This window comes from Aythya marila (genome assembly GCF_965140915.1).
Source record: "Aythya marila genome assembly, chromosome: W".
Lineage (NCBI taxonomy): Eukaryota > Metazoa > Chordata > Aves > Anseriformes > Anatidae > Aythya > Aythya marila.
In genome coordinates this window covers 1298480-1324217 of record NC_139081.1, presented here as the reverse complement: position 1 = coordinate 1324217, position 25738 = coordinate 1298480, and the positions used below count along the sequence as shown (strand labels likewise).

Genomic DNA, 25738 nt, shown 5'->3' with positions numbered 1-25738 from the left:
AAAAACTCACGGTGGGTTTTGGAGCTCAGGATTCAGAAGACGACAGACAATCTGAGTGAGTATAAAGAGCAGGTTTTAATGAGATGCTGTATAATCATATTCACCAGTCTTTCCTTCAAATATTTAATTTTGCAAACCAGTGATACGGTTTCTAATTACACTCACACACTTAATAAACATGTTTAAAGTCTCTAGTACACAAGATCTTCGCTTGTTTCAGTCAGGAGTGCATAATTGAGGTAAGAATTTATCAAAGTGTTTTAAAGCCATAGCAAAATATTTGACTACTGCATTTTAACATTTATAATTTGCATCACCGAGTCCTCATGTGACCGCATACATAGTGCAAAAATCTTACAAGACATCACCTGATAACAGTGAAAGCTACATCCTGTGCTTTGAGGGCACTTCGGGGTAGGTTCTTGCATCATTCCCCAAAAGCATTCACTACGTTAACAGAGAAGTCGAGCTTTACACATTTCCACATACACCATTAAAATAAACTTCCTCTTCCATTTTAAATATGAATCGAAGTAAAAAAAACGCACGTGACTTAAGCCCATATTATTTTCCACTTATGTTTAATTACGGTCTTTAAAGCTTTTCAGTCCAGCCCTTGTTTCAGTGATTAAGTTTACGAGAGTCGTAGGTAACGCTGTCTCCACCACGGAGCAGGGAAGCATTCCTCCGAGTTCTGGCTGAATAAATACAACTAGCTTAGAGTGCTCTGGATTCCTGCGATGAAAGGAGCAAAATCCTTCAGTTAACAGTTGTTACTGCTGCTTTGAAACTTACTGAGCTGTGCAAATGATTACAAGTGTTCACAATCTCTGCTGAAATTACTCATATATAAAATGAACGGTATACAAATGGTCCTAGAAGATTAAATTCAGCTGTTGAGTCTAACAAGGTTCCCTCAGTTGTTTCAGAAGATTGATCTGCACAAAAATCTAAAAGTTTGCCCTAAATAAAACTGTCTAAATAATAATAATAATAATAATAAAAAGCTGTTTGGGTTCAGCAGATTTAAGCTTGGTATAGAGAGGACAAGTGAGTAACTGAAGAGACCGTTTAAATACTTACTCAGGCAAGGGAGAACACACGTACCCACAGGGATTGTTACGGCCTCGGACACAAGAGGGAGTTGGAGGGCAGCTGGAATATTCCACGCTGATGGCTACAAGTTGCCACACACACAAAAAAAAAAAAAAAAAAAGGTGAAATTAACCTATTTTTATACATGTGAATCATAAAACTCAAAAATAACTTTGGAAAACAGCAATGCCAACCTGTGTGGGATAGTAAAAGATCTCACAATATGCTCCCTGATGTGTTCAATCGTTTTATTCTATAAGCGAGATATCTAAAGGACATCAAATATTTCAACATAAACCGAAATCTCTGTGGATGTTTGGGCAAGCATACCCAGCAGTTTTTTATCCTCGGGACGTGATTACACATCCTCAAGTGTTGAATTGTGGTTTAGTTCAGGACAAAGCAGTCAGTTTGGTGGCAGCTGTCTCTCATTAGTTAATGCAGTCGCAAAGAAGACGAGGAAACTGTTTGCTGCGTACATGGACAGTAGTAATTGGGAGGGGTGGTTTTGTTTAGAGCAGTAGTTAGGAGGGGTTGTTTTGTTTAGCTCCCCATTAATTTTGCGTAATAAAGTGTTGTGACATGGCTTGAAAAATAGTGGTAGGTCGGTAAAGATCTAAGGTGAATAAGGGCATTTTCTGCCATGTCCCAAGACCCCCGCAAAGGAAAAACCCAGTGCAGAATTAGCAGTGAGCTAATTTCCTTGTTTATCACGTGAAATTAATCATTTTACATTTTGTGTATGTATACAATCAACTACAGACCAAATTAGCAAAGTTCACTCTGAGAAGTCCCTAGTAGAAGCCCAGGAAGACCCCAAAGTATAAAGAAGAGTTTATTTAACAAAAAATGACCTTCTCTATTGAAATAAGTTCTAAATTTCTTGTTAGTGCTACTGTTTGTTTATTTTATTTTTTTTAGGGCACGAGGGCAACAGAGACAGTGAAAGGACTAGAGGGCATGTGAGGAGGAGTTGGGAGGAGCAGCTGAGGTGATCTCATCACCAGCCACAGCTTCCTCGTGAGCGGGGAGCAGAGAGGGTGGTGCTGAGCTCTCCGGTGACCGCAAGGAAACAGCTGAAAGCTGCACCAGGGGAAATCCAGACTGGACTTCCAGATCAGGAAACAGCTCCTCGCTGAGAGGGTGCTCAGGTGCTCAACACCCTTAGCTATATGCTAAATGGTTTAACTCTGTGCAGAGTCAGAAGGTGGACTGGATGATCCTCGTGGGTCTATTCCAGCTCAGGATGTTCTACAAACGATAGTTTCAGTGTTAAAGAAACAGTTTTGGAACAAACCAGAAGGAACTGTTATCAGTAAGACCACATGCAAGCAGTCTATATCCTCTGATTAGACTGCAGAACTGATCCTAAAGAAATTCACGAGGTTTTCCGAAATAAATAAGCACGCAGTAATTACACAGAACTCACAGTTAGTTGTAAGGATGCCACCAGGATAAGCTTTGACATGCAGCAGGTCGACAAAATCTCGCGAGGAAATCAGGCCCATGCCATAGCTGTGCGTTACGCTGTGGTAGATACCAGTGTCCTACAAGTGAGTACAGGGAATTTTGTGTGGATTAGTATGTAAAAAGCTAAGCTTTATGTGATGGACAAGCATTACATGAATAATGAGAGGGTGGCAAAAACGTATTTCTATGTGTTAGGGTAAGTTCTGTCTGGTTAATGCTGAACTAACACCACAGCCACAAAAGGGATAGGCCAGTAAGAAGGGGTGAGGATGTGCTGCCAGTCCTCGAGGCTTGGATCCGAGCAGTAAACTTGCTGCGTGAGAAACTCAGAACATGCACGTTTAGTATCTGGAGCTAGAATACCTAGTACAGCATCCCTTACACCTTCATTCTGTCCTTGTCTCGTGTGCCCACATGAGCACAGCACCCAGTCAAATCCCAGACATGTCTTGTGATAATTTCCATATTATTAAGGCTTTGATTTGCAGATTCCCTGGTGTGATTTCGTTCATCCTTCCTCTAGCAGCATGTAAGCAACTGTAACCTTCCTTTTAAAACCCCCATTTTACACCCCTTTCCAAGATGAAGAGCTTTCTTCATCCCAGCAGAGATCTCTTTAGTCACCACAATTCAGGCAAAAATAGTTAAAAACCATATTTTAAACAATTGCATTACCTGGTCAACGCTTTCTAACAGACTGTAAGATTTTAGTGCTTTGTCCCATTTGTTTCGATATTCAGGAAGATACATAAAAGGGATAATTTTACTAGGGACTTCCTCAATTATCCCTTCTCCACGGTATCTACATTTTGTAAAAACAAACAAAAACAGAACAAAACCAGATTTTTAAATTCACATTTATTAGGAAAATAAGTTACACAATAAGAAACAGCTAGAAGGTGGGAACACCAGCCTATAATGAGGGGAAAGACAACAAACGTGATTGCACTTGATGGCTTAAAATGCAAGCAGTAATAAAAATTATGATTTCGTGGCTGATTTTTGAGACCATCACATTCTTAATGTCACACATCTTAAATGAATCATTTATTGTCAGCTATTAGATAAAAATGTGTTAATTTAGATGTATGTAATTTATCTCTTAATTTATATTTTTCTACGTAAATACTTTCAAACCTTTTTGATACTGCAAATCTCACTACTTATGAACCAGTACGCTGGTGTTTCTCCAGCTTTTGTTCCTAATACTCTGGGAAATCCAAGGGAAAGTTCAGAGCAGGGAAGAACGGCCTCTTACAAGGAAATAGGAAACTCCTCTTATGCTGGGAAATGCTCACTAGCACGGGTAGTTCACACACCTGGTTTCTGGGAAACTGAATCACTGCACTAATCACTTACAGCAATCGAACACAAAGGTTAAGGATGCTGCACAAACGAGCTGAAAGGATTCTGCTCACAAAGAGGTTAAGAAACTCGGTATCAGATTTGCAGCCCCTGACAATACAGGACTGGAAGAGAAAAAGAGCAAACAGCTATTTCATCACCACTTGGTGAAGTGGCAGCGTGGGTGTGAGGGACTGCTGCAGGAACTTGCCTCTCTGCTACCTACAACAGCTCTGAGGGTGGTGGAAAACATTTTAATGTCTGCTCAAAAACAGGGAATGTACACCAGGGCCAGTTAAAATGGTATTAATATTTGAATACACCCTTTATTTCCGTAGCTGCCATGGATTTATGTTTACCAGCATCCTAAGCAACTCTCACCTGCGTGCTGTAAAGTTTTCTGTCCTAAACTCTGTAGTTGTTAACCAAACAACCACAAAGTTTGCTTAGGAGACAAAACATCAAGAGAGACCCCATGCTGCCCTGAACTCTGCTGGAAATATTTCACCCACGTGAAGCAAGAATCCGTGTTTTCTCTACCAGCTTTGATGCTGCCTTCTCTTGGCAAGTAAAGCAAAATGTTCCTACTCCTGCCACTTAGAAAAGGAACTGGCATTTGTGATACGTGGTTAATAAGTTTGGAATGTCACACTGGAAAGGGGAACAGCTGTATTTTTGCTTCTAGAAACAGCTGATATTCCTTCTCCTTCCTAAAAGATGCCAGGGATCGATGCAGCTCGTTAACATGACAAAGATATTTGCTTCTCCTGACTGCCTACATGCCTGATGGGGACTGCAGGATGCCTTTTTCACCCAAAAGACACAAGTAGGGCGCATCCTTACGAGTTCCCAAGCTACCATATTCTCAGTCCTTCACACCCACCTGCACTGGAATAAGATCTGAAACACGAGAACAATGCCACATCCGCGCTATTCAAATTCTTATTAAGATAATAATACTCTGAACGTATTCTAATGGCATATTACTTTCCATTGTAATACTATAATGGAATTCTTTTGTAATATCATTAATACAGCGTCGCATTCTCTAGTGAATACCTTCCGTGCTTCAGAAGGAATCAGAAAACCAAGCACGATTTTTGGATTTGGAGTGCCACTCGTCAGAAACATCTCATCATACTGAGAATTTACAAATTTAAATAATCAGATGCGTATTGTCTCTACTGCTTCTTTGTCTAGACTGACATTTAATATAATTTAATACCCATTAGGCATTAAAAAAAAAAAGCTAAGGACACACCGTAAGTGTCCTTTTACTCCCCTTTCGCATGCTTCTCTTCAGTGAGATTTCTTTCCTCCCTGTTTCAGTGATCTGTCTCAGCCACCAGTTGCGTGCCACAGCCAGCATAAATGAGAAGGACTGCAGAGCTTGGAGAGGGGTAAGGAAGCAGAAAGGATGAATGTAAAAAAGAACAGTCAGCGTCAGCAAGTTGTATGATCAGGTTACTACTCTACCTCCCCTAATTCCACCCTCTGGGCAAAATCCAGCTCAACAACAGCACAGAGTTCACAGCTCAAAAGAAGAGTGGACAGATGCTGCTGCAGCTTCAGAGACTAAAAGATCCCCTTCTTCCCACTACAGCAAATTCAGTTTCAAGTGCCAGGAAGAAAAAGGCACGGGTAAAGTAGAGTGAGAGCTTGAGTGTGTTTACATGCGTAAGTATCGGTCATTTCGCAAGTGTGAAGATGTGAAAAGGGAACTCCTGTTGATAGCTGTAATGGCACGAACAGGATATTCCACCAGGAACAGCTTCCAACTTCAGGCTAAAAGGTATCTACTTACTCCATATTAATAACTTACATAGAATGTTTAATTTTCATAGCACATTTATAATTGTTTGGGAAATGCATCTCTCCTATTCCAGAACTACTGCTGACTCTGGGCAACTACAGTGCAAAATCTCTGCAGTTAACAAGACCAAACACATCCCTGAGGGACAGCACACGATTACTTTTTCCATTTAGATCTTGGGTGTCACCGCTCGGGACAGATGTTGGCGTTCGTTACAACGACAAACAAAACGCAAATACTTACATATTTCCTGCATACTCTTTGGAAGGCTTGGAAGAAACTGTAACATTTTTCTCAAAATGAGAAAAAGAAAATAAAAAGTTAGTGCGCTACCTTTCACCAGTCGCTAGTTTTTAAAGCAAAACAACGTTTTAAACGCTTTCTGCAACAAAACATATTTAATACGGATAACTTCATTAGAAGTATTAACTGGTATTCACTTACCGAAACTTTTATCACCCTCCATCCTGAAGTATCCTGGCTGTACGATAAGATTTTTTCTGAGATTTCATCCGTGATTTTCTTATAGTCCATTTAGCTGTGAAAACGTAAAAGCAATTTGTTGGCATGCAATAGGAGCATCCCCTGAAGGGCAGCAAGGCACAGGGCTCACTTCTCTATTATTTCTGAAGACTTTAATAAACCTTGAGAATTTCTATCACGTCTTCTTGGTCGTCATGTTCCAATTCAGAAACAAAGCCAGGCATTTATTAAAACAACATTACACGACCGCTTCCCAGCCCGGACGCCTGATGACCAGGGCTTGGGGTGGGACTTTCGCATCAATTCCAGCGCCCAGCTTGCACCTCACTGCCACCAAACCCCAAAATGGGTACAAATCGGGTGTCCCTCTCCTCACAGGGCTCACCACACGAGGATCCGGAGCCTCTGGGACGCCTCACAAACCCCACAACCTCTCCTCCTTCCCTCCTCACTCCCGTCCCCCTCAGGCTCTCCTCACCCGCTTCACGGCCGCGCTCAGCCCCGCCCCGGGGCATGCCGGGAGTTGTAGTCCCAGCTCGCCCCGCCCCGCTGCGCCGCAAGCCCGCCTCGGACTACAACTCCCATGAGGCCGCGCGTGCCCGCCGCCATTTTGTGTGGGGGTGTGGGCTCGGGTAGCGCTGAGAGGGCTCGGGGGGCCCCGCGGGGTGTGAGGGGCTCGGCTCGTCCCGGCTCCTTGTCCCGGGCTAGGCGGGGGGCACCGGCGGTATTTTGGGGTCAAAGAGACCCAGGAGGCTTCCAGCAGCCCTGCTGTAGGGCCCCGCTCCTCCTTTCCGTGTAAATCGTGGTGATCCGCGTCTGCGTGTGGTGCTCTGCGTAATAAAGTTACTAATTCCTGTGCCTCGTTGCAGCGTCTGCTTCTTTCTAACACACTAACGTGCTTCTCAAATGGGTTTTTGCTTGCAGGATTTATAATTACAAGGAGGTTTCAGTCTTATTTGCAGGGTTTGGAACCAGTCTGCACTCCAGTCCATGGTTTGGGGGGTTACGAAGTCAGCTTGGAAAGCGTTGGCCAAATTGTGTAAATTGGATAAATCTGAAGTGCTCTGATGCTCTGTCAGTTCCTGTTGTGGCCTGTAAAATAATACTGATGTGTGTACACATCTGGCCATATAAAAGAACCTACAGGAGTAATACATTTCTACTTCAGTTACATTCAACATTTTTTTTTTAATTTATACTAAGCTACTTCTGTATGAGAACCCCCATTGTGCTTCTTCTTTTATTAAAGATTATGATATTCCTGCATTTCTTTGCTGAATGTCAGCAACATGAAGCACAGTTATTGGAAAAGCTTGGGAACTAGTGAGGAGCTGGATTTCTTTGCCATCCTCTCAGCTCTGTGCTCTGCTAAAGCTTCGGTATACAAGAAGTTTCCCCTATTGAGATATATATATATATATATATATATATATATAAAATATATATTTTTTTTCTCCCTGAGGCTTTATTTTCTCTCTTTTACTTTTCTAGGCGTGACGCCTATGGATGACTAAGTTACTTGAAAAGCAGGAAGTCGAATAGCTAAATATTATTTTCCTCTAGATTACTGACATTTTACATAACTAAAAAAAGAAAATCATAGATACATTACAGTTTGAGAACCAACTGTATTTATATTAAACTGTATTTAAGTTATTTCAGTGCAGGTGATGACTTGGACTTTCTTTTTCCATTTAGATACATTAAAAAATGAGTGAAGATTCTAACAGAAATCTGGATAAACACCATGACCAGCTTAATAAAAAAAGCAGTGTCTCCTCTCCTGATTCAACAGTATCTGTTCTTCTAACCAGGATTGGCAGCAGCAATTCGTGCTCCTGCAGTTTGATTCAATACAAGGACAAGCTTTACAGCTCTGCATCTGAGGCGCTGCAAGCTTATATCGAAGATTTTGATCTAAGTCTCACGTCTTCAGAAATAACCACTGGGAAGATCTGCCTGTGTCAAAGTACTCCCAAACCAGCGGAGTTTTCAAAGCATCACGTCAAAGGAAAACACTGTGTGTTTTCTGCAAGTATGTCTTTTAACAAGTTTTGATGTTTTCTGGTTGTTTTTTTTGTTCGTTTCCCTCCACTGCCGATGGTTTTGCAATTTCTTGTCTCATGTCAGCTGTTTTGGTGGAGTATTCCCTGTATGACTGCCTGCAAGTCTTCGTGGTATAATAAATGATGCTTGATCATGGCTAGCAATATTTGTCATTCTCTGTGGTGCAAATATTGCATTCAGAAAATATTCCAAACTGTAAATGTGTATTCCAAAAGGTGACGTAACTTTTAACTGCTGTTTTTTTTAATCAAGATCCCGATTCCTGCAAGAACTAGAATTCAGTACCTCTTGGTTAATAATATACCCAGCTTTAATTTATTACTCCACGTTAGATCTTACAAGTGTGTCATTCTGGTATGCTTGAAGTTATGCGATTCATGTAAACTGTCTTTGTTTTTCAGCGTTGGATGACTGTAACGAGCACATGGGATTAAGTTCTCTTGCTTCACCCTGTAGAGGGGAGATGGAATGTGACCCAGACTCGATTAGTCTTGCGACAGATGATCTGTTAGCTTTTCCAGCAGATGGATCGCTGCCCTGCATCCCGAGCAGGCCTTTTAAATCAAGACAAAATAGTGAGTGGAGCAGATGGCCACTTAAAAAATCTGTCTGCCCTTCCCACACCGTGTCACTCGATACTGAGAGGGGTTCCTGTCTTCAGCAGAACAGCAAAGCTGATGCTAATCAGAATGTACACAAAGCCTTCAATAAAAGGAAATATGATGTGTTTACACCTAACAAGTACTCTATCTCCTCAAAAGGAAGTTCCAGACCCTTATCTGTTGAGAACTCTGCCACTCTTCCTGCTAAGAATTACCCAAGGTGGCTTACCAGTCAGAAGTCCGACTTAAGTGTATCAGGGATAAGCAGTATTCCCAGTTCTCACTACCCAGTCTGGCTGAAGAGTCATAACCTTTTCTCTGCTGTGACTAAAGAAAGTGATGGACACACTTTTAACACCCAAAGCAAAGCTTCCTCTTCGCAGATTTCTGAGATGCTGAAAAACCAGTGCTCCGTAGATGAGGACGGTGCTGATTTTCTTAAAAAAAGTGGTTGCCTGGATCTGACAGGTGATAACGAAGTAGCAGAAAGTTGCAAGTATGACAGCCCAGATGCACTCCTCCAATCTGGTACCTCCTTTTCAAAGCACACCAAACAGTCATTCGGAGGTAACTAGAGTTCACAATTGTTTCTGAATTTTGAGGGTGAGCTAATGAAGATGTGTTCATTTTCAAACAAAAGCTCTCGTTATGTTAGTCTGCATTGTACAGCAGATTTATTTACTTCCATCTTTGACAAGTGATTCAAAGCATTTATTAGTAGATGACCAAGCTGCACGGCTTTTATACTGTAAATTTTCATATATTAGTGAGTATTTAAGCATTCCTTTTACAGCAGAGAATATTTATTACAGTGGCATATCTTACAGCAAGATAACAACAGTAATTCTACAAATATTCGAATAGAATTTCAAGCTTTACATTAAATGATATGATGTCTATTCTTTTTCTTCATTATGCAAAGCACAAATATTGATCTCTTCCTTCTTCCAAGAGGTTAGGTGCAAAAGCTAAGTTAAAATGTTGTGAATTCAAAGTCACAAAATGCCAGATAACACAAATGTCTGCAAACACCTTTTCAATATGTATGCATGATGGACTTCAGATGCATGCATATATCGTTTTTTTTCCCAAACAGAATTTTTCTATCAATTGTGAAAAGGGTGGGTATAAAAATAGATGAGAATGTCTCTGTCGTGATTAGTGCTTGTCTCAACTTACTCTAAAATGTGAGTTTTGTGTGATTGTATATGTGATACTCATGTATACGTTTGTGTTTCTTCTCCCAAATGTCTTTAAAAAAAGCTGTTAGAAGAACCCATACAAATAAGAAAACTAACTTAATTTTTGCAGGATTAATAAATAATATTTGTTTGGTGAATTCATTACATTTCTACAGAAAATTTAATTAGATTTTCTACAGCATGAAAGCATATAATCATTAAATAATCTTCAATGCAGCACTTGTTTTATGTAGGAAGAGAAACACTTGATTACTTTAAACATTCTCCCAGCTAGAAACATCTTTTTGGTACTGCTGATTCACATTTTTTATTGCCATACCAACATAAGCAAAGGTGTTGTGCTGTGGCTACACAATCTGTAAAATATTTCCAGTGCTAATTCGTCTCTAGTAATTTTGAGTATTACATAAAATTAAAAATAGTGTGGAAATAACGTGTCCAATTGTCTTCAAGGGCTTTCTGTCCTTGCTTTTTAGAAGACCAACTTGAGCTGCTCACCTTGAAGGCTGACAGAGAGCTGGAGAGTTCAAACGCTCTGGAAGGTGATGGCAGTCCTTCTACCACAGATATACTCGGAGCAGAAAGATCCTGGGAAAATGTTCCGGGTGCTTTGTAAGTAAATAAACACAGATTACGAAATCATTTGTTAAGAAAAATGCATTATGTATTTAATTCCTTTTGTGTAGAGTTTATAAATATTGGTAATACGGCATGTGCATAAAGGATTTATTGTTAGATTTCCTGCCTAGTGCTAAATATTCGATATTCTGAGGTCAGATTAGCGCACTACTTTCCCTTTTCCACTGTCTTGCAAAGAGTGCTATCAATCTTATTGTTGTCTTTTAATAATAGATTTTATATATCATTGATACACAAAGGTATTTACTTCAAGAGAACAATTATTCAGTGGAATTTAAATTGATAAATTTAAGAGTATATGAAAAACGAAATAATTTAGTTATATTTAACAGGCAAGCAAAAGTTTCAACCTGCAGCATTCCTATTACTAAAAATATTATTAAAATAACTATTTTTCTTTGGGTGTTGGAAATTAATGCTGGAATTGATGTATTAAAAACACCTCTGTATGCTATATTATAGCTAAAAATGAGTTGTCTTTAATTTATTATTATTATTATTATTTAGTTAGTTGCTTTTTATGGCTACTCAGGGTTTGATTTAACTGGCAAAACTGGAAAAAAGTAGTAGTGTGGTTCTCTCATAGTCAGTTTTCATCAAAAAGACTGTTGAATTCTTTCAGATTATCAACCTGTTGTTCTTCTCCATTGCATGTTTAATGTCGCTGCAGCAAATCACCAGTGGCTGCATGCTGGGAGGACAGAAACAATCCTCTGCCATTCCCCAAGGCAGACATCATCCATAAATTCTTGGAAGACTGTTTAGATGACAAAAACAAGGTCAGTAAAATTGAGGGTTTACTGCTTAGAGTGCCCCAAATGTGTAAGGCTGGTAAATATCAGAAGGGGAGATACCTCTACATTGGTTTTCTTCTCCTAAAATGTACAAAGTAGAAAGTCAAACTGCTGTAATTTAGTCGTATTTCAGCATGATGAATTCTTAAAGTTATTAAATCCCATGAGCTAACACTTAGTTTTACTTTTACATTCCATATTTAGTTTAAACAGTAATTTTCCTGCCTAAAGTAAAAGAAAAAAATGTTTTATTATAGATTTATTAAATGCTTCCTATTTAAGAGCCTTGCTGGTGTCGTGCTGGGTATGAGTCAAGTTCAAGGGGTAAATTAATATATTATTATTCACGCTGTCGCACTGGAATTGGGTTTTGGATTGAATCGACTCTCTTTAGATTATTCATTATTTTAATCCCATTCTTACATGTTAATCGCCTTCTTGGCAGTCTTAGCATTGTTCAGTCTTTCATTTTAATTATATGAACCCTTTCCATTTCTATTACCCTTTCCTCAGCTAGGGAGATGAGCCCCGAGCCCAGCGTTCTAGTTCAAAGGCATAACGTTCATTTCTGTCGTGGTATGTTGCTTTTCCTTTCTGCCCTCTGTCCTTGAATCTTAACCACTCTAACATTCTCTTTTCCCATCCTGCAGAAAAGCAAAGCATTATCCTTTAAGTTAGTCCACAGTGGCACACGTTTCTGTTCCCCTACGGAGTTGTTTGACACAGAACCTAACAATCTGCATGAGTAATTTAAATGATTCTCTCTAATGAATTTGGCATCATGTCTAGAAAAGAGTTTTTCTTGATGACCCACAAAGTTTGGCACCTTGAATTATTTTGCTTGCTTGTTTTGTTTTTTATTATTGAAGGAGCAGCTATCACAAAGCTGTTAATTATATCAATGAATCTATGTTTATCAATAATATTGCTTACTTGTTCTGTTAGTTATAAGATGTTAAAAGATGTTCCAGCATTGCTGCCATAACATTAAAAGGACTTGACGCTGACAGCCATAATATTCTTGAATGATTTTACACAAGCCAGGGCTGAGACCTTCCTGTGTTGCTTCAGAACATACAAGCACAAAACAAAACAAAAATGCATGGATTTACAGTGACTTCACTAACTCTACAGTGGCATAAATTAAGATGATGCAGAGTAGCATGATTTATGTGCAATTTATGAATAGACTTGCAAAGAACAGGTAGAGAGAAACACTCGCAGATTTGCCTTTCAGCATTTTGAGGGAAACTTCAAAACTTCCTCGAATTTTTATGTGTACTGATCAAGAAATGTTGCTGTTATGTGCACAATCAACACATTCTTTGTATTTTGGTTTAGGAAAACATCTTTTCTGGAGATCATAAGCACAGACCCCTGGAAGCCTTGAAGCTAATGCTGTTCAAGCTTCAAGCAATTCAGGGAAGATTAAAGCCGAACGAAACAGCTGAGCAAAAGGAAGAGTTTGAAAAAGTAAGTAGTCAGTTTCCTTGTACTCTCCTGTCAGTATCGATGTGCTGTTTACATTCTTTTATGGCTGAGCTTTCCAGTCAGCTTCAAAACAACACTGCCAGCAGATTCCATCCAGGTTGCATCAAGATCCAAATGGCTGTGCCCTAAAGCCCCGTGTCTTTTTGCTGTTGCTGCTGCCGTTGTGAATCAGTCTCTGTGCAGAAAGCGCTGCTTATCCAGAAGGTGGCGACATTCCAGAAAATCCTGCCGAAACAGAGCACATCACGCTCCCCTGCTGCTCGAGCACCAGCTACAGCAGCCACTTGATGTGTTCTGGACAAGCTGCCTCCTGATTATATCCCAATTAATATCAGGCTTTCGGGGGCATTTGAGAATCACATTTTTAAAAAGTCACTCTCAAGTGTTTTATCCTCGCCTGCTTTAGCATCAGTGATTCAGTATTTTGCGTCCCTTATGTTTCAAAATTCACAGATTAATTTCTTTATAACGTTTTCATAATGCTTCTTACATGCAGCTCTTAAAGTTTATGTCCTATACTCAGTAGTGAATGAATTCTCCATGCATATGTATAAGGAATGGGCCAGGGGGAGCAACCTTCTGCAACAACATAGCTGCACAGAAACTTTGATTAAACCTCTCCTGAATTATTCTGTGTTTCCGTAAAGCTTTTGGTAATCTTTTCCAATGAAATGTGCTATATTTATTTTTTTTTTCTGTCACATTCAGGTATGTTCCTCAGTTTACAATTTATTTTTTATCTTTTTGAAAAAGGAGATGCTGAATTAAAACTCTGTGACAGCGAGATAATCCCTCTTACCAATTCTATTCAGAAGTAAGTGACTGTCGATTTTCTGATTTTTCACTGTTTTCAGAAAGTAGAGAGAAAGAATGATTAGCAGAGAGTTGTTGTGGGATCTGAAAAATGTTAAGAATAAGCAAATTGTGAATAATTAACAACAATCCTACCGGAAAGTCGTAAGTAACTAAAGAAATAATAACTTTGAGAAAAGGCAGAGTGGAAAACAGGTTTTGATTACGCAGAGCATTTGTTTCAACAAAAGTCAGTGTCACAGTATAATACTGTGATGTGAAATTAAAAGGTTTGTGTAAAAATACTGTAACTTTTAGAGTGATATGCTCTTTGATAACATGATTTAACACGTTTATCACCGTGTTAAATACCTATTCCATAATAATTTAATAATTTTCATGAGTGCCCATATTTGAGAAGACGTGTTTAGAATTTCAGTTCCCCACAATATTTTCTCTTTTTCTAAAAGAAAATCTTAATTTGTTTTATAATCTCTAAAACAGAATGACTGGACAGTTAGACAAGATGATGGGAACTGTTTCTAATACAATTCAAACTGATAAACTGTTAGTAAGCAAACTGCTAGTAAAACATGATTTTGTGTTGATTGTAACTACTTAGACACTGTTATTAAAGCCTTCATAATTCCTAATTTAGGGCTTTACACCATGTGTCACATCTTAAGAGTCTTCCTGAAGATACCAATGTGAAACAAGAGCAAAGTGATGATCGTCAAGAAAATAAAGAAGAAAAAAGCTGATACCTACGAAGTTTAATACTGTGTAATTTAAATAATTTGTCAGCCTGTACATTGTCCATTTTTTTTGAAAGGTGGACCAGTGCCTGCTCTGAAAAAAATATTTTATTCATTATTTCTGTACCTGTCAATTACTTCCACGAGTTATCTCAAACCTGGAGTTATTAGTGCTTCCAGTAGGGTCTAACAACATGTGAGGAGACACCACTTTTAGAAGAATATGGAATTAAACCAACATTAACATTTCATGGAAAAAGCCCCGTGTCTTTATATTTTTCATAAAAATAATAAAATAAATAAACTAAACTGTTTGTCCAGTTCTGGGTATCATAGTTGCACAGCCTATTAGATTTTTTCTTATTTTCTTATCAGAATTTTATCAGCAATGAAGAGTATTTTAAAGAGGGCTTTGATTGCTTATATATCAACGGAAAAGTAACTTTTAGGATACATACACGAGGCGCTTCTTGTAGTTATAGCTGGAATTTTGTTTTCTTGTCAGTAAAAGTGAACTTACCACTCAGGAGCAATAAATGAGTATGTAAGTCAAGGACCAAACAGCAATAATTGCCATTTCCAACTTGTCAGTGGTGTTCGTTTCCTGGAGGCTAGATCAGGGAAAAGGCATTTTATTGAGCTATAATCTTTGTTTCGATAGTGATGGGGTGGGGAAGGGAGGCAGAAAGCCGGAGTCCGGCGCTTGGAGGAAATAATAAATTAGCAGGAGTTGTCAGAAGGAATGTCACCGTTTCTCAGCAAGTTACAAGAAGTGTTTGCTGAGGATGTACAGAAGTGTCCGTGATCGTATGTATTTGCATACACAGGAAATCTTTTCTGCAGAAAGCACTTCCTGAATTGCAGTGTGTATATAAATGAGTAAAACCGAGCTGGGACAGTTAAGGCTTTGATGAGGACAAGCCTTGTGCTCTCAGACCTTGCAAAGATCCCAGCGGGGGTAAGACAGAGGGTTGGCACGGTGGGAGGAAGGCGGATGGGAATTTTGTCTCTGGGATTTCTGTCCTTCCGAGGGGAAGACCCTTTGTGATGCTGGGCTTTAAATGGGATAGCTGTCTGCTGCCATTGTATTTGCCTCTGGAAATTTGCATCAGGGCATCTCTCAGCATCAGTTCACACCGATTTGAAAAGAGGCTGGTATAAGAAAACTTATTTTCAGGGTTCAGATATTACGAAGACTGCCAGCTGAGGGGTAGTCTGGTTCATTTATACCCCTTTTAGCCTGAAAAGAAGGATCTGAAAAACTGCAAACCCTCTAGTCACTCATTATCAATAGCATAATAATAGTTGTCACTATTAATTCTTTTCCTGTGTAACGAGGTGAACTCCTACACTGTCAAGCATTTGTATTTGTTTGTCAAAATATGTTTGTGGAAGCTCACACATATATACATACCTGGAGCTGTGAAACCCTTGAAAATCACGGTTTTCTTTCTTGTTGATCATTGATTCATTGATCTACCACGTTTTTTCATTTTTCTTTCCTTACTTAAAATATTCGGTTGCGTTTACAGTCAGAAAATCTGTGCGGAGAGAGTTGCTGTTCGGAGAGAAAGGAGAAAAGCTTTTCATTACATTTCTCTGTGAATCTTTACCTTTGCGTCAAAGTTTAGAGAATAAAAGGAGAGAATCTGCTGGAAGTCTCCTGGTGGCAATAAAGGGAGAAAAAAGCCCGAGTGCTATTACATTGAGATCCTGCCATTAAGTCCACCAAACCACAAAAAGATGAGATGGGAAAAAAAAACATTGTGAAAAATATAATTGAATAATTTGCCCCAAGGAGATGTTATTTGGCCAAATATCTGTTGGGAAAAAAATCAATTGAACAGAGTAGATCCAGGATATTTTTAGGCTATGAGGATGTCAGGTTTTGATCAGAGTGTGAAGTACAGGATTTAAAGGATTTAAAGGTTTTTAGAAGGAAAAAGCGACTTCACCAAATTCAGAGGTCTGTTTGCAAAATCCTGGGAAAACAGGCTAGGAAAAAGACACTCAGGAATTTGGATGTTCATCAGGATAGAGGGATCTGAAAAATAATTGTAGGACATCGTTACATGGAACTATGAAAATCAATATAATTTGGCGTGTAGTCCCCAAGGGTCTCCAAGAAGGAAGCGCCAAGGAATCGGGTGGAATTGCACTTAACCATAGTCACCTTTGACTTTTGTGCTTTTTGGAAGAGCGTAAAGAGGAGAGACAAGGAAGAAGAATGGTCAAAGCTAATAAAAGGGCACCAACGTCCCTCATTGTTTACTGTAGTCCCTTACTGACAGAAAGGAAGACCTGGGAAAACCCTGGTCCATGAGTTTCCTGCAGAGATTAATAAATTAGGCCTGTGAAGATACGATGTTTACTTAAATCATCAGCAGCAATCAAGCAGGTAGCAATACCATGGAGGGAAGGTGAATAAAGTCCAGATTAGAAAAGAGAAAGCGTGACGGAGAGGGCTGACGCAAGTTACCTGTGGTCAGTGGACTGTCCCGTTTGGCGTTAATGCCAAGCTCCTGCTGGAAAGAGGAAAAGAAAAGAAAAGAAAAGAAAAGAAAAGAAAAGAAAAGAAAAGAAAAGAAAAGAAAAGAAAAGAAAAGAAAAGAAAAGAAAAGAAAAGAAAAGAAAAGAAAAGAAAAGAAAAGAAAAGAAAAGAAAAGAAAAGAAAAGAAAAGAAAAGAAAAGAAAAAAGAAAAGAAAATGAGGAGAGGAGAGGAGAGGAGAGGAGAGGAGAGGAGAGGAGAGGAGAGGAGAGGAGAGGAGAGGAGAGGAGAGGAGAGGAGAGGAGAGGAGAGGAGAGGAGAGGAGAGGAGAGGAGAGGAGAGGAGAGGAGAGGAGAGGAGAGGAGAGGAGAGGAGAGGAGAAGGAAAAAAAGAAGAAAAAAACAAAAGAAAAAAAAAAGAAAGAGTATTTATAAACACTATGTATCACACAAACCTAGTTTCCTTTTATGACAGGGTAACAGCGTTTAACACTTCTGTGTCTCAAAACGAAGAATCATGGTCCATTTGAAATTATTTTTAAGGAATCATTGGGATGGTTGGAGAACAGCACTTGGGGTTAACAAGGTTTGTCTAGTGCTTTCCATGATTTTCATTAATGGGGTGCAGTTGGAGAAGATCAGGAGGAGAGAGGCTGAAATGATGAAGGAGAGGGAAGTGTGATTTTATTGATTTATTTATTTTTCCCTTACCTAGCAAGCAGCCTGTCTATTAAGTCAGGGGATGTAAACGGGGTCAGGAAAGACTTGGATTTTCACAGAATGAAGCAGAGGAAGGAAGGCATCTTCCTCTTCGGAGGAAGATTTTGGGGCTGGATGCGCTGCTGCACGGTCACGTCCATGATGGGAGGGTAACCCTAACGGGCTGCAATTGCAGCAAGAGTGGCTTAGCCTTGTGAAAAACTTCTCCATGATAAGGATATGTAAGCAGCAAAGTGCGTTGCCAAAGGAGTTTGGGAACCTCGACCGTTTTGCTTGTTGCAAAAGCAGGTTGTGTAACCCAAAGCTATAACTTCACCGCGGTAGGTCCTTCTGGGAGGGGACCAGATGACCTCTGATGATTCCCTTTTTTTAATTTTTCCCAGTATTTGGTGGTTCAGCCTCATCTCGTTGCCGTGTGTCAGCCCTTTCTGCCGTAGCTCGGAGTTTCTCTATTGCTGCCCATCGCTGCACAAGGGCGCTGCGCTCGGTGCCACTGCCGTGCAAAGGCGATGAGTCACTTCCCCGGCCTTAATGCAACATAAATGAGCACACGTCGCAATTAACAGCCTCTTCTGTCAACGTTTCTCTTGTCTTTTGCAGGTTCATCTATACTAAATGGATAACCAGGCCTTTGAAATGCACGGGGAGAAAATACAAAGCTCTTCGAAAGGAAAAGAGTGGCCCAAGAAAGAGGTACCAGCCAGATTCTTTTAGTCTTCTCAAAATGTTATTAATAGATATAGTTCAGATTAAGCCCTTACTTCATATTAGTTTACCATATGACCCCATCCTATACCATTAAGACGGTCCTGAGGAAAACAAAACTCCCAAGGGCTTCTGCTGCCAAGGTTTTACGACATCCTATCTCACGTGCACATGCCAGGAGCTGGACAGCAAGACACAATTTCTTGGCCTCACTGAAGTTAAGAGCTAAATTATTTATCCCATGACAAAGTAATTATCTTTGGAGGATTCCCCCTTGATTTTAACCAAAACAGCTACTTAAAAGCCCATTTTGTGGTCGTGTTTAGCATCTCTTCGGAGTTACACATTTGAGTACTATTTCATTTTTTTTTCTTTATTTTTTTTTCTTGCCCTTGAGAAAATCCACTCTCTGTGATTTTCTCCTTAAAGTTTTTGCTCCTTGGGATTTTGAAGGAACTTCATGGAGAAGGAGCTGGCGTAGTGCTCCTAGGGCCCTGCGTATGTCTGCAGCCTGCACCTTGGCCGTAAATACGGCAAAACCAGCGATTTCCTCAATATAATAAAATAATCGATTGAATCGGCGCCACTGCTGTGAAAATGCTGTAAATTAAAGGTCATTGCAGCTTAGAAAATGAGGATTTTGAACACATTTAGGTCTAACGCCTTGTTCTCTGATGAGACTCTGTGGTCTGTGTACGGCTGTTGTAATATTTAATTGAATGCAAGCTTGAAAAAAGGGGTAATTTAAACTGAGGAAAGGATTATTACTGAGTAAAATACATTGATATTTCGAGCACTTTTCCACTGGTAAGGGAAATTTATTAGCAAAGAGCTTTTGTCAAAGAGATTCATGAAAGAGGTCATTTTGTTAAAACCCGAGGGCAACCTGCAGATATTTCACTTCTGATTGTCCAGCTGAAGGGATCAGCTTTCATAGCTCATTTTCAGGCGCTCGGCACCTGAAAATCAATCTTTTAAAGGTAGATCAAGCTGTGCACCTCAGAATCACCGGAGGTTAAAAATCTGGGTCGGGGAATATGGTTTTGATTCATCTGAATCGGCAGCTTGTAAGAAAAACTGGTAAGGGGCAGGAAAACTGAAAATCCTCATAGAGGAGATGTTTTCTGCTGAACGCCTACAGTAGGCTTCAGGTGCTTGTAAAACCCTGTGCTGATGATGTGTTTTCAGTCAGTGAAACAAGGAAAGGACAGAATGAAGCAGCCCTATAACATGTGCTATAAGGTTTCCTTACAATGGACCCAGAGATTTGGTTATAAGCGTGTTTCTGCAAGGTTAATGATTCTGGTATGATAACAAAGGAATTATCACAAACCTTTACCCGTGTGTTCAATCTAATAGAGCTCCTTGTTTTGTTTCGCTGGGCTTTTCCCTAATGCCAGGAAAGAAAAGGCAACTGGTCGCTGATGAAAATCTTCCTGGTTTGTCTGCTGGCCTGCGTTATCACCACCGCCATCGGAGTGCTGGTCTTGGCCTTGGTCTACACAACCACCACCCACATCGTGAAAGAGGTCAGCGTTACAGACGATGGGACAACCTCCACGAAACCAGAGGAAAAGAGCGTGGATGTCAAGTTCCAGTTCCTTAATCATCTGACAAAATCCAAGGTAAACTGTTCAACGATATTCTAGCATCGTGTATAGAAGTTGAATGGATTCATGTCACCTACTTTTACTTATTTAAGTAATAGCTGACCAGTCTAGAATCTAGAAACAGTAACTTCCTATTCTTAAGACTGGATTCAAACAAATTCTTATGAATTCTTAAGAAAAACGAATCTTATGGCCTTGTTTCAGTGAGCTAACACATTAATTTACAATGTCACAAAGCTGCAGGAATTATGCAGGTTTTTTTGCAAGTCTATTTTGATTTTTATAGAAATTTCCCCTTTGAGCAATCTCTAAAGACAAGATCCATCTCATATTGTTATTAAAAATAATTTCTGATTGATTAAAATTTGAATTCATTTAAATTTAAAACTTACATTTAATTTTGCTCAGCAAAGAGCGAAAAGGATAAATTAGATAGCTGGACACTTTAAACTCCTACACATTATACTTAACTATGTAATATATTTGCAAATAAAAATGTGTTTAGGAATGCAAACAAAAAGACAAACAATGTGTATTAAGAGCAGAGCAACCCTTTTGATATGCCCTTCCCCTCTGCAAGATCCCCAGCTGATAAAACTATCCACTTTGATTCACTTTCCAGGTGTATAATTTCCCCGGTGGTGAAATTCAGTGGGCACGATTCAGGAATGACGTAAACGAGTATGAAAACGACGAAGAAATGGAATTTGGGAAAAGTATCAACAACCACCGCTCTTCGATGACTTTTGGCACCTTGAGGATCAAAGGCAAAGGGCTCCGGGTCCCCCACTGGCACTTCAATGCCAATGAACACGGCTACCTGCAGCAGGTATTCCTGCTTGTTTCTAAATCTTTGAAATCTTTGAAAAATTTTGCTCTACTTCACCTTAGTGACAAATATCATATCTGTAAAAATAAATTTAAAAAAATAAAAAAGATAAATAGAAACAGTGAGAAAAAAATCAAGATACAAAATTAATTTGAACACAAAATCATCTTTCCTTGGAAGTATATGTATTTTTATATATATATATCAATTATTCATTGTATTTCTAAGAATGATTACTCTTAGTTAATGCTAATAGCACATAACTGGGATTTAAGATCTCCAGCCCAACCCCTTCTGTGATCCTATGATTTAATTTAACTAAAGCTTGCAGGAGGGTGCATCAGGACCCGTTTTCTCCTAAGAGCCTATCTGAATTTGGGATCATATAGATGAAACGAGCAAGTTTTCATTGCTGTTGTTAAATTCTGATCGTGTTACAGGGCACTGCCTGGATTGGAGTCATTGGGGCAGACGGCAGCGGGGTCACCACGTACAATGTCACGGCTGGCCAGGTGATCTTCTTCCCCAGAAACACCGTGCACTGGATAAAGAACGTAGGCACAGAGGACTGCGTGTTCTTGCTGTTTTTCACGACACACGAAGAGCTTCAGACCTTGGATGTAGACGATGCATTCTTCTCTACCCCAGAGGATATAGCAGCAAGAGCATTAAAGGTATGCTAGGATAACCAGCCTCTGCCTAATCTTCTTGATGTTACCATGGCAGTCCTTTTTTTGGGGGAGAATTCCCCTTATCTCAGCTCATCTCCTCAGTTCCCCCAGTGTGGAGGGACGTACACTTACCCTGTGCCACCCCCTGTGCTGCTTTATACACGAGGAGGAATAAACTTTTTGGGTCTTCACAGCTCATGGGGGAGCCTCCACAATTCCAAAGATGGAAGGGAAAATGATGTACTGAAGTCCAAAGCTCATCTCCCAACAACCCTTTGATGAATCTTGTGGTAAAATAATGTCTCAAGAAACTATAGATAAATCCACCTCCTTGTTAAAATGCAGCTAATCTGAGCTAACTAGTTGGCAGTGTTCCTTCATCAAGGCTCAGAAATTCTGCTGAGTCTGAGGAATCTGCACAAAACTGTGATAAATCTCCCCACCCTGAAAGAATTTGATGGGAGAGGGCAAAGCAAAGCCTTGACAGGACGAGGCAGCTAAGGAGATGAAGAAATGTCTGAAGAAATACAATCTGAATCCCTCAGTTTGCTTTTGCGCATCTGTCAACTTGCTCCGCATTTTGTGTCCCGCAGCCACAAGGTGGAGTCAACTTCATCAGGACCTTCAAGAAACAAGTGGAAGATCAAGCAGTCAACCTCCCTCCAAACCTGGACGAGCTCGTAAAAAGTGCCGACTACGTGCAGTCCCCGGACCACCAGGTGTGGCAGTACTTCTACAACCTCAAAGGTACGCATCCGAGGATCTGGGATGGAAGAGCTCTCAGTGCTTGTCGAGGGGGATCTGGAAACATTTCACTGAAACGTGGCTTCAAAGTAGAGAGAGTAATGATAATTTAAGGGGATTGGAAGAACGGGGAGTTATAATGATTTGTTTAGCATCCCTCTGTGCAGCCTGGGTGTGGTGATTACCAGGGAGCACCTAACGAACACAGACGGCAAAACTTGGTGCCAAGTAGCACGGTCTGTTCAAGAAGGCCTAAAAAAATACACTTGAAGCTATGTGTGTTGTTCTTGACAGCAATTTGGGGTGGAAAAGTTCCAGTCTGAGGTTTCCGTTGTGGTGATCTAACCACTCAAACATCCAACAAAGGAGATGGCATAGCGCCTAGTGGTTAAGCCAAATGGGCTTTCTTTTTTGTTCTGGAGGCTCACAAGATTCAAGGCTTCAAGTTTAGCATGTAGTAATTCCCCAAAGTTCATTAACAACGTTCACAAAAGCTTGCTGTAAGTGCTCATTTAGCTATGTCTTTGGTTGAAGGGTCCAGAGAATATCGTTTCCCGGGAGGCATCTTCCAGTGGGCTCGCTACCGCAGAAATAGCACCGGGCTGAATGAAACCGAGAAAATCTTCAGTGAGTCACTGAGCAAGGTAAGTGCTTGCAGTTGAATAGCTACCTAAAAATAAGGCATTGAATAAGGTATTTATAAATAGGGCATTTAGCTCCCTAAAAATAAGGCATCGAATGCATTTTGTGTAGGTTCGTCACCGCGATGTGATGTACAACAGGGACGTAACAAACTCTGAACATTTTTGTTGTTTTTCAGCATGAAAATACCCTGACCTTAGCAACTCTCAGGATATTCAACAATCAGCTGGGACAGCCTCATTTCCACTTCAATGCTAATGAGATGGGTTACGTCATTAGCGGCTGCGGACAGGTAATTCCCTACCTCAGTAAGGGGCAAGCCAGTGGAGTTCTGGCTGGATAATAATCACAGATCTATTAACGAATCTTCATCCCTGATTATTAATCACACTTCAATTAGTATTATTACAAAACTTTTGGTGTCCACACATTCCTTCATTCCTTTTCAATAGAAATTTTGATCTCAGTTGCATTTGTGGAAGCCTGTCTAGTCAAAGTGGGCTTGTTTAAAGAGCAGAATTTGTCCTTCTTGCTCAGTTGTTCAGAGAAATCACACGTGCTCTTGAAAAGAATTCAGACTGAATAGTAGGAGAAGAAGGCAACAGTAAAATAAAACAAAACAGTACTTTTAAATTAGATCCTGCTGCTTTCCTTGCAACAGGCTGGAGTTATCACTTCCTCTGGAGCCACCAGCAGCTTCAACATTGGCATCGGAGATGTTATATTTTTCCCCGTTGGGACCCAGCATTACCTTAAAAGCATATGTGATGAAGACTTGCTACTGATTCTAGCCTACAGCACAGGCAACGAGGTGAGAAAACTTCACAGGAGGAGGCAGAAAAGCCCAACTGTACATAATCTTATGCTTTAAGCAGCTCTGCATCTGAGGAGCCAGAAAAAGGCTGTATTTTTCTAACCTAAGCATCCAGTGATATCAAGAGCTCCGTGTAAGGCTTATTGTTAGCTGTATACCTTTATAGTCATTCATTTTCACTTCCATTTGAGATGCACTTCAATATTTTGTATCATTAATGCTGTAAAAATACCCAGGAAGCTACGATTATTCTCTCTAAGATACTGTGTCTTTTCCTTACAGCTGGAAACTCTTCGCATGAACGACTACTTCCACGCAACAGCAGACCACATCCTTGCTCAGATTTTCTTCAAGGAACAGGACGAGTTCAAGAAGTTCCCAAGGTCTAAAAAATAGACTGCCGATAAGTGGTCTCAGCAGTTCATGGCTCCAAGGAGATTTTGTACAAGTGCTGTGTTTCTGGCAGCACCTTCTGATGCCTTTCTCGCTGTTTATCCAGAAGAGATGTTCAGAAAATAGGATTTATGGTTACTAATTTTATTTTTTTTTCCCTGTTTGTATTTTTTTATCATGTATTATTTATAGTGCAATGTATTTTGAGTGTATATTAAATTAACTTCTACCTCTGCAATTGCCTTTGGTTGTGTATATAACCCATTATCCCGCTTTATCTCTTTCCTCACATTACCGAGGTTTACATTGATTTTCTGTCACGGCGACAGCACTTTATCTACCAGAATCTGCACAAACACAGCACATTCACCCAACTCTGTCTGCCCTGACACCAGGCACTGCTGTAAGCCCTGCCTCGAGGAGTGGCTGCAGGAACGAGCTCATCGTGCATTCGCCTCAAATTCACTCTCGCTGCAGCCCCCTCAGCTTAGTTCTTGCAAGTTCATACTTGCTTAGTTCTTGGAGCTTAAATCAAATCAGGATCAAGGTGGTTTACTAAGTTATTATTGCAGACATTGCCACCCTTTCCCCAAGATGGGGCCTCAAACACTCTGAGTTACCTTGCACCCAAGGAGAAGAGGGCCTGGCTTATTATTAGAGCATTAACTGATTTCAGGTATGAAGAGAGCAACAGGCTCTGCTCATTATGAAAATGTCATTCAGGTGCCACCAATCAATCTGCCCAGGGCTCTGGTTTAAAGCAATTCAGCTGAAAAGGAGAAGGTTTAGATGCTGGATGCTTGTTTCTTTGTTGAGTTGCTCCTCAGGATGTTCTTCATGTCCTCAGCAGGTAGGGGAGATGCTCTGCTTGGCAGATGGGGAAGTGTAACCGGATAATGAGCAGGGATGTGGCTCTTGTCCTGCTGTTGTTGTCTTCCTTTGCTGTGCTGATAACAACAGGCTGAAAGCTGAGGTCTCTTATCATGATTGCTGTGGCGTCTTCTGCCCACACAAGCCTTGCAGTCCCAACATGTAGAGTTTGTATGCTGCTTACAGGCACCCACTAATTATTTCAGTGCCTGGTTTCTGTCTGTCTCTTCAGCTACATGCTCCTTGGGCTGGCTTTGACCTGTTGTTGGAGTAGTTTGGCTTGCCTGTTGGTGTTATTCCACGTTGTGTTTAAGTAGCTCCTTAAAATACTATTTGGATGGGAACCTCCTACTCCATCTCCCTTACTTTCGTGCCAGTCTGCTCGAAGCGCCACGCTCAGCAGTGCAGTGAATGCTCTCTGGAGAATCTCTTGGAAGGGCCACGAAGGGAAATGCATGGCTGTCGTTTATCATGGCGTAATGAAACAATCATTGCTTTGCATGTCCAAATTCATCAGGTTAACAGCCTGTGAAATGCGTTTTCCAGCGGTGATTACTGCCCAGTCAGCTGCTGTAGCAGTGCCCTTGTGCTTCGTAGGCAGGCTAGCATTGAGGAATGCTACAGTTTTGTTTGGTTTACTAAGTAATTAGCATGTTTTCAGCCTTATTTTCAATTCTGATGAAGTTTTGGTCTGCTAATTGTAGA

General features: G+C 40.3%; 3 protein-coding genes across 3 annotated transcripts; 2 read left to right on the top strand and 1 right to left on the bottom strand.

Annotated features, from left to right (window-relative positions):
• Positions 1 to 581: 581 nt before the first annotated feature.
• Positions 582 to 6423, bottom strand: LOC309889403 (stAR-related lipid transfer protein 6-like; the record flags this gene model as incomplete). The annotated part of the gene is made up of 6 exons (XM_082782220.1): positions 6167 to 6423; positions 5966 to 6015; positions 3241 to 3367; positions 2525 to 2642; positions 1084 to 1177; positions 582 to 735 (listed from the first exon to the last, which is right to left on the bottom strand). The coding sequence occupies exons 1-6, from the start codon at positions 6254 to 6256 to the stop codon at positions 582 to 584; spliced, it is 633 nt and encodes a 210-aa protein (XP_082638346.1). The 5' UTR covers positions 6257 to 6423.
• A 295-nt stretch (positions 6424 to 6718) lies between these two features.
• LOC309889460 (lung adenoma susceptibility protein 2-like) lies at positions 6719 to 14785 on the top strand (the record flags this gene model as incomplete). The annotated part of the gene is made up of 8 exons (XM_082782317.1): positions 6719 to 6837; positions 8020 to 8240; positions 8674 to 9441; positions 10553 to 10688; positions 11386 to 11494; positions 12851 to 12982; positions 13709 to 13814; positions 14451 to 14785. 7 exons carry the CDS (start codon positions 6719 to 6721, stop codon positions 13766 to 13768), a joined length of 1545 nt encoding a protein of 514 aa, XP_082638443.1. The 3' UTR covers positions 13769 to 13814; positions 14451 to 14785.
• A 3577-nt stretch (positions 14786 to 18362) lies between these two features.
• On the top strand, positions 18363 to 24275 carry LOC309889549 (uncharacterized protein). Its single transcript, XM_082782397.1, has 9 exons — positions 18363 to 18448; positions 19861 to 20085; positions 20693 to 20899; positions 21340 to 21573; positions 22164 to 22317; positions 22849 to 22958; positions 23135 to 23248; positions 23618 to 23767; positions 24053 to 24275. The coding sequence occupies exons 1-9, from the start codon at positions 18371 to 18373 to the stop codon at positions 24164 to 24166; spliced, it is 1386 nt and encodes a 461-aa protein (XP_082638523.1). The 5' UTR covers positions 18363 to 18370; the 3' UTR covers positions 24167 to 24275.
• Positions 24276 to 25738: the final 1463 nt, after the last annotated feature.